A 15,901-nucleotide genomic window follows, 5' to 3' on the forward strand; every position below is an offset into this window, starting at 1 on the left:
AGAAAAGTTGTATATAGATGGGAAAGTGAAGCTAAAGCTAGATAGGAAAGTGAGACTATAGGTAGATGGGAATTTGAAAAGGCAGGAAGATAGAAAAGTTAATCTATAGATAGATGGGAAAGTGAAACTGTAAGCAGATAGGAAGTTAAGCTATATGTGGATTGGATAGTGAAGCTGTAAGCATATGGGAAAGTAAAGATGAGGCATACAGGAAAGTGAAGCTGAAGGTAAATAGGAAAATGAGTGACAGAAAGATGGGAAAGTATAACTATACGTAGCTAGGAAAGTGAAACTGTAGGCAGATAGAAAAGTAAAGCTGCAGACATATAGAGGAGTGAAGCTGCAGGCAGATGGAAAGTAAAGCTATAGGTATATAGTAAACTGAATTTGTAGCTAGACGGAAGCTGTAGGCAGATGGAAAGGTTGAGATGAGTTGTAGGAAGATACCAGCAGATAAAAAGTGAAGCTATAGGCAGATGGAAAATTAACCTAGAGGTTGATAGGGAAGTTAAGATTTATAGAAGAGAAAGTTCATTTGCAGGCAAAAATTATGTAAAGCTGTAGGTAGGTAGGAAAGTGACACTTTAGGCATATAGGATAATGATGTGTAGGCATATAGATGGGAAAGTAACATTTTAGGCAAATAGAAAAGTGAAGCTATAGACTTTGAGGAAAGTGAAGCTGTAGGCAAATAGAAAAGTGCAAAATAAAACAGATACTGTACAAAGTGAAGCTGTAGAACATAGAAGATGAAGTTATAGGTAAATAGTAAGTGACACTGTAGATAGATGGGAAAAGCTGTAGGAAGATGGAAAAGTGAAACTACAGACAGAGAGACAATGGAAGCTATAGGTAAATTGTAAAATAATGCTGTAGGCAGATATATGGGAAAGTGAAGCTGCAGGCACATATAGGTGGGAAATCAAAGTTGCGTAGGCATATAGATGGGAAAGTAACATTTTAGGAAAATAGAAAAGTGAAGCTATAGACTTTGAGGAACGTGAAGTTGTAGGCAAATAGAAAAGAGCAAAATAAAACAGATACTGTAGAAAGTGAAGCTGTAAGAACATAGAAGATGAAGCTATAGGTAAATAGTAAGTGACACTGTAGATAGATGGGACAAGCTGTAGGCAGATGGAAAAGTGATACAGACATGATATAGGTAAATTGTAAAATGATGCTGTAGGCAGATAGATTGGAAAGTGAAGCTGCAGGCATATAAGTGGGAAACTGAAGTTGCAGGCATATAGATGATAACGTGGTAAGGAGATAGAAAGTGAAGTTATAGGTAGATTAGAAAGTGACATTATTGGCAGATAGAGAAGTGAAATGTGAAGCTGGAGGTAAATGGAAAAGTGAATGTAAGGCAAATAGGAAAATAAGATGCATTTAGATGGGAACATGAAGCTGTATGTAGATAGAAAAGTTGTTAGCAGATTGGAAAGTGCAGTTGTAAGCAAATGGAAAGTGAAACTAAAGTTATAGATAGATGGAAATTGAAGCTGTAGGAAGATGGAAAAATGTGGTTGTAGGTAAATATGAAAGCAAAGCTGTAGGTTGATAGGACAGTATAGGTAAATGGGAAAGTGAAGCTGTTGGTAAAATTATAGACGGGTGTGAAGATGGGAATGTAACACTAGTGAAAAAGTAAAAATAAGGCTGTTGAGTAGTAATGTACATAAAAGCACATCATAGAGAGCTTCAAATTGTAATAAACAGACTAAGTTGGTGAATGACTAAGATTACAGGTGATACCTGACTGTAATGGCTAATTGTAGCTCTATACTGAATAGCTTGCTATTATTTCTCATATTGTTATCTGTGCAAGGTATCCCCTTTAAATCTCTTTTGATGTTTTTATATACAATATTTTGTACCCTCTCACCAATGTTCTGACTAGCTCAGGTCATTTCAGGTAAATAAGAAAGACTGAAGTGTATTTTGTAAATTGTCAACAGAGACAAAGAAAGAGAAGAAGAGGGACATGGAGAAAGAGAGATGCTGTAGGTCATTAGGAGTTACTAAATTAGGCTTCAGGTCCATGGAAGACAGGAGATTAGGCTGTTGGTGAAAAGGAGGGAAGGGAGGAGGCATATAAAGAACGTGCCAATGATCTGCAGATCTCTTCAACAATTCATTCATAAGTAGGATGAGAAATAAGGGAAAATGTATTTAGTAAATAAGTAAAGAATATGGAAAACAGGCTGAGCCAATACTTCAATAATGTGTTCTGGAACAGACATACATCTTTTCTCAGTCATATGGATTGCTAATTATTTTATGTCCAATGATGCAACCATATGTTGTATCAGTGGGAACAATTCATTTTAAATTCAATTTTGTGAGAAGGATTTAGTGCTAGTTTCAAAACATGAGTAAATAAATGATGTTTGCAGTCCCAGATTGCTTAAGGGCAGTGATGGGCAAAAGGGAACCCAGATATCTCATGTGTGATTTATGGTCTTTGGTCCATAATAACAAGTTAGCCCATGAATGGATTGTGATGTGTCGTTCATTGACTATTCAGCTATAGGTTAACTGTTTGGGCATTAATAACACTTTATGTTGGTGCTGTGATCTCAATATGTCAGCAGGAGTATCTCTGCTATGGTATAGTGTCCGTTGTAGGATCATGGTCTGCTAATGAGACCCCTGATAAATAATCTTTTGCTCATCACTGCTTTATGGGTCTTTGGCTCAGCCTGATACATCTAATAAGAAAAGGTAGAGACTTCAAGGCAAATGAGGAGAAAAAAAATGTGCAATTGAAATACCATCGTATTCTTCGCCGTAGCCTGTAAGTGAAAAGAGATTGTTAGATCACTTAGCTCCCACTGTTCTGTGTGAGAAATCATGATGACGTCACCTTATCAACCTTAAATTCCGGAACAGCAGGCTCCCCATGCACAGAACTTCTGGTTGCATCACACTGTTACCAGGGGGTAACGAGTTGGTTTTTTTCCCCAACGTGAGTTACATACACTAAATACAAACTATTTCTTGTGAGCAAAATAAAGTTTAGCCTTCATTCCTCTGATTTCTCAGCAAACTAAATCTGTACTCACCATGATCCAAATTTAAGTTACTGCCTTTGCCTGAGACACATCTTACCAGTGACTTTTGTAATACACAGGTTTGCTATAATTCCCTGTAGTGAGATCACTGTTTATATAAGAGAACCTATATTTTTTAATGTTCCAGTGTGACAAATGCAGATGCCATGCAAAATCAGCATTCGAACAAGCAGAGGCATAGCACGTTACATGTCTTTTAGCTCAGATGAACTATCTTTAAAACTTCCTCGCACTCATAGGGCCTGATGTGATGTTCAGTTTCTTTTCTCCACTTACAATGCGACTTGTGTAAACTTTGTTCATGCGCACAACTTAGGCTTGTATTCTCAGTTGAGCGGATCCTACACTTGTACCAACTAGAACTAGGAAAGACAGGTCAGGGGTGTTCATATGTCATTTCTGTACAAGCCAGCTGTGCCCCCTAGCATCTAATTTTAACTTACATGTACACTTTTAAGATACAACTTTTAAGAGGCATAAATTTCTTTCAGTTCTTTCATGTTGACATTATCTATATGATATCTTAAAATACGCGCAAGTCAGATTTCAAATGCAGAAACATAACCTTATGGACGCATATTTGCGTGTGTACAAAAATCACTTTTGTTACTTTTCACTGTAAATCGGGGAAAATAGTTGCTATGTAGGTAAGCCTCAGAACTGTAAACTATTTGGTTCTCATATGTCTTCTGTTAGAGGATAACAGATAAATAAATCTATTATACATCCAAATCTATTATACATCTATTGTGCAATAAATAAATAAATCTATTATACATCCTGGTTGGATGTTCTGTGCACATGATTTGGGACGGACAGAACTTTAGGAGGCCCTATGTGGGTTATCGCCAACAGAGGAAGGTCACTTAACAGTCTTACCTTCCTCCTCTGCCCCCTCATAACCTTCCTCCTCTTGCACTGTCTCTTCCATTACTTGTTCAGGCTGTTCTTCTTCTGAAGTAGGTAGCATTGGCAAGGCAGCATAGTTCAAGCAGTCACGCAACAGCCAGAATGGGGTAGGGGGCGAAGGACATATTAGAAGGCAAGGCAGGAAGGAGAGAGGAAACATGAAAGCCAAGGCACAATAATAGGTACTTGCAGTATAAGAGGATGCAGACTGTCAATGTTTTTGTCAACTTTAGAAAGAGCTTTATTTGAGCTGCAGATTTTCAGGCTGCACTCATAAAAATATTTGGTAATAATAATAATATCATGTACATCATTTCTAATGCTGGTAAAGTGTTTGACACTGAAATCAACAGGTAAAATTACTCGGCTAGGTCTACGATGACAGGAAAGTGCATATTAGGCCTAGTTAATGTTACTGGATCTTGTATGTACTAGCCACAAAGTGCAAAATTTTGGGTCTGTCACATGGTCTTGGATCCAAAGCGTGCCCCATGCAGCACCTCCCACATATAGACCAGCAAGCACATCTCAACTGTCAAATGCTATATAAGACTCTTATTCCCTATGTACTAGTGCGCAAAGCAAGCATTATCAGCACAAGCACTTAGGTAATGTGACTGGATTCAAATGTATATAGGTGAATATGCTGACAGATCATGTAGAAATGGGATGCCTGGTGCATTCACCTTAGATGTGATTATGGGGAGGTGGGGTGAGAAACAGATCACATACCTTCCTCTTGGGTTTCTTCAACTGTGCAGGAAAAGCATTAGGGAGAGGAATATTAATTATAACATGGAGGAGATAACAAGCCAAACAAGCTAGACGAGCCTCTTTCTGCTGCCAAGAAGCCAAAATGGCACAGGACACATGGGGGCTAAGCCACAGAGCACATGGGAACTTGGACATTGAGAAACTATAAATGTCCCTGTTATTCAGTGATTAGGAGGAATTTATAAAATCTTGGAGAAGTTGTCCATAGCAGTCAAATAGCTTCTGTAATTTTTTAGCATAGTCTGTAAAATGATAATTAGAAGCCGACTGGTTGGTGTGGGCAACTTCTACATCTTATCTCTCTCCAAAATTTGATACATTTCCCCCTTAGTCTCATCAGATAGGACCTCATTCCTGTTGAACGTGCTGAAAAGTGTATCTACTGCCTAGACACAATGGAGGCAGACTTTTTTTTAACCAAAGCTTATGAGAATGCATCCGATTAATTCTCCAGAAGCTATGGACATCAATGAGGTGCATTCTGCCTATCCCTTCTGAATTCAAAGTTGCATACTCAAAATGAATGTGTTTTGGCTGAGAAAACGTCAGCCTCTGCTGTGTATGCAACAGCAAAGATTTTCCAAAGAATGTGGTCACCCATAATGTTATTTACTAGCGTTAGTTGTACTTGTTTGGCTACATTTTATACCGTAGGAAATCTTCGGTCATTTTCTCTATGGGGTGCAAAGAAATATGAACAAACATATTGGTTATTGAGGGTCTTGGCCAGACTGTTCTGACGGCACATTGGTCATAATTGAATTCCCCCAAGTTATCTTAATTCTATAATTGTAGACTTCTCACAATTAATATTTGATTTTCCTAACTCTATATAGGTTACTTTGCAATGTATGAAAGTCTCCCTACACACAAGTATAGAAGAAACACAACCTTTACCCACAATGTTCTGTGCACACAACCCCCCAGCCCAAGGTTACCCCAGCTAATGACCTAAGTAACATACCTTCTTGGGCTTCTTCTGCCAGATATTTTGATATTGCGACAAGTGCAGGGTGGAGAAGCGAGAAGACAGACAAAGCAAAACACGTTAGCAGTCACACAGACCTACGGTGACATCTGCAGCACAGAAAGTAACTACACAACCTGCAATAGTCCATGTAATCCCAGCCACCTTCACAGTAATAAAAAAAATAATAATATTCCTTCCAGCGCAACCACAGGTGTTTTGAATGTACTTAAGTCAGTGGTTTACACATGACAACATATGGACAGACAACAATTGACATGCACAGTAGACCTGGACTTACTGCAACTACATATAACAGTCTCAGCTGGTTAATGTAAAATTATCGTTATTGGAATGAAACGGCAATTATGGTATTATGGAAAATATTACTGGATTTACATCATCATGCTGTATAATTCCTCAGTCCCACTCACCCCATAATGGTTTTTTCAGACATTGTCAGTATGGAAGTGAATGGATATTTTAAGAAAACCTGTTTTTGAACCACACAGCAGAGATATTTATTGTGAGAATGAGGCATATCAAAATGCTAATAACCAGTCATGGTGATGTTTCTGGTTCTTAAGAAGTTAATAGATAGCATGTCATAATGCTTCAACAAAATGGCTACATATGTAAACCTTAATGAAGCCTTTGGTTATGTGGCTTTGTGCAATCTCTCTAAGAACATTGTCACAAACAAATGTGTTCCTATGTGTGTTATTTTATGATTAGGCATATCACAGGAAAGCTGTGCTTGAAATACCATCTTCATGATACAGCTGTGGAGTATCAATCTTTGTACAAGCTTGTGATATTGGGCTGTCATTGTCGATATTTGTACATGATAAACTTGAAAGGTGAATTCTGCATGCTAGCTGTGTACACCTTAACCAAACACTATACTCCACCTATCAGGGCCATAACTGGGACTGTGTGATATCAGCAACCACCCAGGCTGTAAACCTGAATGGGTGTGTGTGGAAGTGAATATTTCCGGTTAATTTGATTATAGTTAATGGGTAGGAGGCATCAATTTTGCCTCTTGCCCCAGGTGCTAACATTTCTAGCTAGTGCTCAGACACAGTACCATTTAATTTATATCTACTTATATATGGATGACACTGTAATCTTGTTTGTGGGTGTGGTATGAAAGTAGGGTCTCGAACTGACCCATAGATTTTATTATAACGAATAAGTGGGAGTGAGGATTTGATGAGGTAAAAGACACAGCACGCTCACAAGTATGGCTAAAAACCATGTTTTTCAGAGGGCGAAGCCTAAAAATGTTAATAGGAAAAACAGAGTTTGGAGAACGTAAAAATGTCACTGCCGATACGTTCTAGTAGTGTTCTGTGTTAATTTTTTTTCTTTATTTTTTTTTTTAAGTGAAGGAGCTAGCAAACATTAGAGAAACCCGGGACATCAATCCGGGAATAGCATGTTACAGATTAGGGGTTGATTATCAGCTATGCGCAGATTAGGATGAGTATATACATTTACCTTCTTCGTATTCTTCTTTTTTGTGTGTGGATATAAAAGAAAATGAAAACGTGATGTACAGTAAACAAGGACAAAAGCGACAAGTAACATAGACTGCGAGTCCCACTAGAGATGCTTGAATATGTTTTATACTCGTAAATTCTCGAGCTTTAAACTAAAACTCGGTAGACTGGAAAAAGGCAAACTGGTTCATTGTACACACTGCACGATAAATTGGAAGATGTTACGTTTTGAGTAAAATTGAAACGTAAATCGTGCAGTATATATGCCCGATTGCGCACTTTAACTGGTCGCATGCAATATTGTGTGATCAGCCGTGTTGCACGGCCAATCACACGATATCGCATGTGGGGCTGTGTAGTTTAAAGGAAGGTGGAATGAGTGATCGTTCCATCGTACGTTAAATCTTCTAGTGTGTATCAGCAATCTTGCATGGTCTGGGGCGAAATTAAATCGCCCCGATCATCGGCAAGATTGACGATTGTCTAGTGTTTACCCAGCTTTAGAGTCTGTTTGAAAATTGTTTGCCCTTGTTGAAGTTTACATCCTAGGTTTTTTTATGATTTTTCATGGAAGCAGAGCACGTGAACTATGAACTTAATTAATAATTAATTAATTAAGCTTAAACATTCTACATATATCGAATGCCACTTTCGAAATAAATACAATCAAAATTTAAACTATAGCTTAAAATAACAATAATAATAGAAGTAATAATAATTTTCAGATTATTAAAATGGAAAAAAAAGTTTTACTCAAGGAAGCATTTTTTTCCAGTAACGTTCCCCTGCTATCTCCATCCTGAGATAGTAATAGTGATAAGAGGCTTGCAGTAGTACCTGTATCACCACAATCCTTCTTAGATAAGCTTCCCTATGCCTTACGTGGGAAAGCCATCGTCTAAGGTGTCCGATCGGGGGGAATTGGTAGATGGGGAGACGCCCAACCACCTGTGAAAGCTGACTTTTCTTTGTCAGATATAGGACTTAATTGAAATAAGTTGTTAAAATAAAATATTTCATTACATTTCATTGCTAGCTGCAAACTCTAACAGCGAATTCTGCTATGGCAGATAAACCCACAATCAAACTGGCCCTCGAACCGTCCAAATTTGATAACAGTTTGAAGCTGTTCTAATAATTCAAGCATCTCTAATTCCCATTGCTTCAGCCTCAGTCATTTAATTTGGGCAAATTTAAGAAATATATGTGCATGGTTGCATAGGAATCCACTGCTATGCAGACATGCAGTATACATAGAACCTGCACATTAATGCCCCCTCACAACATAAATCTATCAGGAGGTCCCTGTTTTAGAGGCTGAATTGCTATCCATCTATTTGCAGCAAAACAACATGGAAACAGATGAACTCGTGTAAATGAGTATAGTTCTAGCTTCATAAGAGGAATTAAAGAGGATACTTTCTGTAAGTGTCTCTGTGATATCAATAGTATCTCCCAAATAATAGGTGCCTTTTAATTCCTCTTACCACATCTCTCTCTAAATCTACATGAGTGGTGTATTGTAAAGTAGCAGGTTAATACTCTGACAAAAATAAAAGTATTATATGCATCACTGAAAGTGACATGATACACATATATCCCATAAAATGGACAATAACAATCTGTGGCTTCCTTGGAGGTCCTGTAAAAAAATGTTAAATAAAATAGAACAGACTGGCCAGCAGGTGGCAGTGCTACCAGAGACCCTGTTAGTGGGATTGAGAGTTATGCATTGTTAATATTAGAGATGCATGATGCAGATCAAAGCTTTGATTTTTAAATACACAAATATGAATAATGCAGATGTGGATTAAACTGCAATATACGTCTACACTGGCGATCTTGCTTGGAGAAAGCTTATCAGTAATAAGGAGATAAAAGTGCACACATTAATAAGGTAAGAAGAGAAGGAATTGGTTAACAGGTGATGGAATCAAACCAGTTATCTAAAACACACAAGAGAGGGGGGAAGAATAAGGAATTGAGTACAGAAGGAAAGTCTGGAATTTAGGTGCAGGAATGAAATAAGTGCTGTTAGAGCAGGGTTTACAGTTATCCTTGTTCGAGCACAGATTATCTAGTCATATCTATTCTTAAAAAAATTCACACCTATACTTGGTGTTGGTTCATTTATTGACACTTGATGTACTTTGACTTTTCGAATGAATATAATTACTTATGTATTCCTTCTAAAGCGAATAAAGGAATAAGACCCTTCTCTCTCCATAGGGGGAGTGATTGAGACATCTAAATATTAATGAGGGAATATATAGTGTTTTCCAATTTTAGTATACAAGGGCACCCATAAAAGCAGACTGTGCTCAGGATTTCTTTGTGCTCTGTTTAGGAAATCCTTAAAACATGCACTGCTGGAATTTGGGAAGAGGCTGGAGATTGAAGATAGGTTTAATATTTGTCATCAAGTATAGAAGATACAAATGAGTAAGAGACAATGTTAATAACACGTTATGATATGCTCAGTGGGAAATATCACTTCTACTTTAAACATTTTGTATACACATAAATGCATTCAGCTATTCAGATGTGTGGTGCTCCTCCTGCTATAGGTATTATACTAATGGCAGACTATACTAATTCTAATACTATAAATAAATGATAATAATGATAATAATGCTAGGCTGGGCCTATAAACGCCCATGCTGTCCGTTTGAAGCTATAGGTACAGGTGCAGCAGATGTGACCTAAGCTACCAGTTCATCACATATAAGCAGTGTTTGCATTATTACAGCAGTGGTTTTCTTTAAGTGTGGGGAATCTATTATGACAAATAATAGAGCTGTAGAAGTATAAAACAGAATATATAAAGCCCATAATAAGGGCTCACTTGCATAGATGTGTATACTAAAATGCGCCTTTTGGGGCATAATCATGCTTTGTACAAACTGGCAATAACTTCATTATAATAATTTCAGCAAGAGTGTAACATGTTTACATTGTAGGATGATGGAACATGTGACTTCCCTATGAACTACAACTCCTATCAATCATACGTCCTCTTCTGGGACTATAGCACATCATCTGGGCATAGCCACAGTTTCCACACCTCCGATGCACGCTACCAGGGCTATGTAATGTGCATACTGTCATGTAGGTCTATACTCACCCTCCACCTGTTCACTGGTGACGGGAAGAACGATTGGAGCGTACAGAGAAAAGACAGAGTACAGAAGGAGGTGGGAACAATAGGGAATGGAACAGTCAAAGAATGACATAATACAAAAACAGCAACAAAAAAGGGAAGAGAAAGAGAATAAAAAGACACTGTTATTTCATATATGGCCAATTTCAATTACACAATACACATTTCTATTGTATTGCTCCATCTTTATAAATATTTGACATGACTGAGTATATACTGTATATGTGTGTGCAGATTATACTCATCCTACTGAAGAAACCTCCTTCTAAGTGACTAGTGGATAGTTGCTGCTATGGCTGACATCATACCTGTGCCATACAACTTGTATTGTGTCTGGTCTACTGTTATCATGACTTTGGCTTTATTAGGAAAGAAGGATAGTTTCACATAGATGCCAATGTTAAAGAATAATGTCCATGGACACTATGCTGCTGGATTAGTGCATATAAGCAAGTAGTGCAGGATAATGGCCTCTGTGTACCCCTTGGAGAACTACAATTCCCATCAAGTCTTGTACAAAGCCTGAACTAATATACAATTGTTTCATATATATATATATATATATATATATAGATAGATAGATAGATAGATAGATAGATAGACACAGTATATATAGGTGTAGATGCTTTTGCATGTGTCATATAAATACTGTAAATGTTTACATTGTAGGATGATGCAACATGTGACTTCCCTATGAACTACAACTCCTATCAATCATACGTCTATCATAATCATATTTGTCTAGCAACAACCTCATTATTTATAAATGCAACCCCTGCTGTTTGGCATACTTACACTTCCTCTGTGTCAGACATGGTGGCTTTTGGTCGGCTGGAGGGAAACAGAATTAAACAGGACTGTTAGAACTGGTTGGAAGCAATGTGTCTTGCCTTATTAGCCATATCGCAGACAGATATTCTAAGGTTCTCAATCTCGGGCCTCAGGACCCCACACAGGTCACGTTATACAGGTCACCCAGCAGGTGCACAGGTGTACTCATTACTCACTGACACATTTTAAAAGATCCACAGCCGGAGCTAATTATCTCACTTGTGATTCTGGGCGGGATGCATCTAGGGGAGAAATGCAGTCAAACCCCGAAAATGCGAGTTTAACTGCATTCTCATATGCACCAAGCCGATTGGTTGCAGTGGGTAATGCCATCTTCCTGATGGCATTATCCTATAGAAGCCTATGGGCTTCTCTCTGCAGAGTGCTGTGGGAAGGATCCAATCGGATCCCTCCCAGCACCCCACGCAGTGCATGCGTCCTTCTGCGCATGCATAGACGGACGCCGAAGGGGCTTCTGGGTCATAGACCCGGAAGTCCCTCCATCGCAAAGGGCCGCTCTTACCGACAGAGCGGTCCTTTGAGGTGATCGGCATACCGGCATCACCAATGCCGGCATGCATGCGATAACTAGGGGAATGCATTTCATCGCGAGTGTGATTCGTCATGTATCTCGTCCTCTGTGAGGAGACCTGGAAACATGCACTGCTTGGGGTCCTGAGGACTGAGTTTGAGAGCCTATATTCTATTACAATGCATTATTACTACCCTGCTTAGAAGTGGGCATTACTCAGTCACAGACATTCAGATCAGTACAGTATACAGTATGCCACTGTGAGCGGCGATCATACATAGGGTGTATTGCAGCACAGGGTTATTTCAATAGCAGCGCTACTGCAAAATAGGACAAATAGTATGTATAGGCTATATTTAGGAGAGTGTGATTATGAATGACAGGACTATAGGAAAAATGCTGAGACTGCAGCAAGCACAAAGCTAGGTACACACTGCAGTTTTTTAATCAAACCAATAATTGGGACGATTTTTCAGCAAAATCAGGGCCTTGAAATCTGTGCTACACACTATACAATTTAAATGAAATACCTGGAAAATTATACACTGAATTTGAATATGTACGCCCACAAGGATGAGGTAATCACGAAAAAGCATAAGGAATATGGGCAGATTATTGAGAAGGCACTCACACTGTACAATATGGTAACATTGTGGCCAAGATTTTCAGTCTTGCCCGACAGATTGAATAATCAAAGGAATGTGTTTGTGGATGGTTTCTAACCATTTTATCGGTGAACTGCTAAAACGATCGTTCATACACACTATGGGGCAAATTCAATTAGGCGCAAGGTTTAGAGAGGTAACATTTTTTATTACCGCAGGAATGCGCGCTCTCGATACCCACGCTATCCAATTAAAAAAAAGTGGACACAGGGTTTTCACCTCCGAAAACCCTGTGCTGCATAAAAATAATAAATTCTGCACTTACCTGTCTGGGGGTCTCCGTTGGTCTCCGCAGCTCCCGGTGGCCTCCCCTCTATCGCTGGAGAGGGGGCTGCTGGGAGCCCCTCGGGCTGCTGGGAAGCTCCAGGGGCTGGTGGGAGGGGCAAGAGCTGCTGGAGATGTAGTTCTCTCAGCACCCATTCCAGGGGGGGAAGACACTGGGGGGGCACACAAACTGGGGGGTCGCACACACATTCACTCATACCAACTTACAAACAGTAACAAACACTCACACACACTGACATACTCACCCTGCTGCAGAAGACCCGGACTAATTAAGATAATTGAAAACTTCCAATTGCTTAATTAGTCCTCGGGGGTACCGCCGGGGTGCCAGAGCAAGTCCTGCTGATTATTCCTAAAATTAACGACTTTAGGAAAAATCACACTTGTTCTGGAGGTACGTGAATAAAAATCTCCAGGAGCGTAAAAAAGAAAAAATCTGCACCTATTTGAATAGCAAAAATCCCACACCTGCAGGAAAAACCTCGCAGATTCAGGTTTTTTGCTATTCTCGCACCCAACTGAATATGCCCCAATACATTAGGCCGATCATCTGATTATTGGCAGATCAGCTCAATAATTGTATAGTGTGTAAGTTTATTTATGTGTAATGTAAAGATAGAAGTGTCACACATTGATGCCTCCTGTTACAGTATCTGACATCAGCAATCTAACATAAAAGTCTTCCAAGTAACAACAATATCTGCAAGCCAGAAACTGCACAAATACCACTCTCTCCCATGTTATATGCATAGCTCTTATACAAATCTCCACTTTAAATTTAATGGGACCAGTTTTTATTTTTATTTTTTCTCATAACTATAATCTTGCATTAAAACTTATGTAATACAGTACAAGACAAGGAGGGTAATAATGCCACTGTATGGCTTAATTTAGTTTCCACCCTGTAAGGAAAACTTGGGAACCCAGCGCTTGAGAGCGCATGACTCAGATGTTACATGAGATGGCAAAGAGGGGCGGCTTGGTACGAGACTGGGACAACTGGGCATTCTTGTCTATTTTAGGACGCCTGGGAATGTCCTTTAAAGGTGATTTGGACCTGGGAGTGGAGTTATTATGGGGATAATATGTAGGCCGTGATATTCCAATCAGAATTATTTTTTCAAAAGATATTACGTAGTTTCAAAACATTGAGATGATTCTTAAATTATTATATAGAATTATCCCTGTACATGGGCGTAACTTCTATAGGTGTAAGGGGTGCAGCTGCTATGGGGCCCAGAGCTGAGGGGGCCCATCTTCCTTGTCATAGTTACATGTGTTATATACATTTTCCAACATATGGTGGTACATAGGGGCCCTAACAAACTTTTGCTATGGGGCCTTCAAATACTTAATTAAGCCCCAGTCTCTGTAGTTCTCTGATGGTTACTATATAAGTTCCATGAAGGTACTATATAATTGTTATCCCTGTGTATAATCACATTTTCTGCTACATCTCCCAGATAAGGAGTAGAAGAGAAGGTAACACTTTAGACATGTTCACTGTGGCATCTCTCACCTCCCCGTCCAACACAGCTAACAGCTGGCACCAACTACTCAGATTCAACCTGTTCACCATATGTCAATCTCTAAAACAGCTAACAATACAATTCTCAGACAACAATATATATAGAATGTGAGGACTAAGAATGTCACCAGCCCTAATCTACTGTACACATACTATCACTAGCAGGCTAACATTTACACACTTGCACTGTGTCCTTTCAGGGCATCCTCCCGCAATACATAGCAACTGCAAAGCATGTACTGTACGTTGATGGCTATCCTATAAGTAATGCAAAGAAATACACAGACCAGAACCAGCTGGATTCAACTTCAATATAGGAAGATGGATTTATCTCCTGATCACATATCTGAATTTTACTGTTAATGCTCACAAAGATAACAGTTATTAGCCAACTTTCTGTGTATATATTCAGTGTTATACATATACAGACAGAAATTAAATTGGTAACATTTAGACACAGTCATATTAAGGATCACATATTCCAACTTCTCATTGCCGATAGCAGGGTATGTGGTAAAGAGCTTATGACATGAACACAGACCATTTAGGTATGAGAGCAAGTTAGTTTACTTTAAACACATCTTCCTCCTGTTCTAATATAATAAGGTCATTAGGGCATGAAAACTGGAGAATAGACAGACAGATAGATATGAAGTAATTGATAGGGGTATAGTAGATAAATATGAGAAAGAAAGATAGATAGATAGATAGATAGATAGATAGATAGATAGATAGATAGATAGCTATGAAGTAGTTGATAGGGATATATAGATGAATATGAGAGAGAGAGAGAGAGAGAGAGAGAGAGAGAGAGAGAGAGAGAGAGAGAGAGAGAGAGAGAGAGAGAGAGAGAGAGAGAGAGAGAGATTTGAAATAATTGTTTGGGATAGATAGATAGATAGATGGATAGATTAGATAGATAGATAGATAGATAGATAGATAGATAGATAGATAGATAGATAGATAGATGGATAGATAGATGGATAGATATACACAAGGCGTGTATTAGACAGCACGTTCAGGTGACAGATGAAATGTAGCTGGATTTGCCCAGTCAGGGTCACGTTAATGACACCGATCTTGCCATTCTTTGGCTCAGCCTGGATTCCTACAGTACACTCTGCAATTCTGTACAGCTATCTGCCAAAGGATTATACGACGAATCCTACTAATACAGTACAGCAATAAGGGGTCACACTGCTGCTCTGTATCTGTGTTCTCTGACCATGAGGCTGCAGCTTGCTGTGAGAGTGACACTTGTCTGCAAACATGACCTTGGCAACTGTCTATAGCTTTGTCTCAGGCATTGGTTGCAGCTGTGTATCATCCTAGCATCAGTTATCTCTGCATTGCATTTTAACTCCCAAAATAGTATATAGAAAATACATTCTAATTGTCTATATTGATCAGAAAAAGATCATTTATCACACTGTTTACTGAGTGGCTCCTGAGACCCTATGGAGCCTCTCTAATATTGCAGTGTCTTAGGTGCTGTCTCCCCTCCTTCATCCAAGTGATTTCCTTTGGTTGAGGGGTATATTTCAGGCCCCCTTCACCCTTCTCTTACCTGAGGCAGGAGAGCAGAGACCAGCACTGGGGGTCGGAGCAGTTGTGAGACTTTTCAATCACCCCCCGGCCTGGTTATGTCTTGCAATTATACCGAAATGTGAT

At 39.0% G+C, this 15,901-nt stretch overlaps 1 protein-coding gene across 4 annotated transcripts in view; it reads right to left on the minus strand.

Annotated features, from left to right (window-relative positions):
• TNNT3 (troponin T3, fast skeletal type) overlaps nucleotides 1-15,901 on the minus strand; it is a 49,901-nt gene extending 34,000 nt beyond the window's left edge. For 2 of the 4 annotated variants that reach the window (XM_088458130.1, XM_088458133.1), the window contains exons 1-2: nucleotides 3,954-4,020; nucleotides 2,775-2,795 (exon numbers count right to left, since the gene is read on the minus strand). In XM_088458130.1, coding sequence (XP_088314256.1) covers nucleotides 2,775-2,795; nucleotides 3,954-4,005 — 73 coding nt within the window. In that variant the 5' untranslated portion in view covers nucleotides 4,006-4,020. Of the gene's footprint in view, nucleotides 1-2,774; nucleotides 2,796-3,953; nucleotides 4,021-4,715; nucleotides 4,737-5,721; nucleotides 5,737-10,353; nucleotides 10,368-11,184; nucleotides 11,221-15,797 lie in introns of those variants that run through there. The other 2 variants (XM_088458131.1, XM_088458132.1) reach the window with 2 other exon arrangements.

Source organism: Taudactylus pleione, unplaced genomic scaffold, assembly GCF_031769625.1.
Source record: "Taudactylus pleione unplaced genomic scaffold, aTauple2 ptg000810l, whole genome shotgun sequence".
NCBI lineage: Eukaryota > Metazoa > Chordata > Amphibia > Anura > Myobatrachidae > Taudactylus > Taudactylus pleione.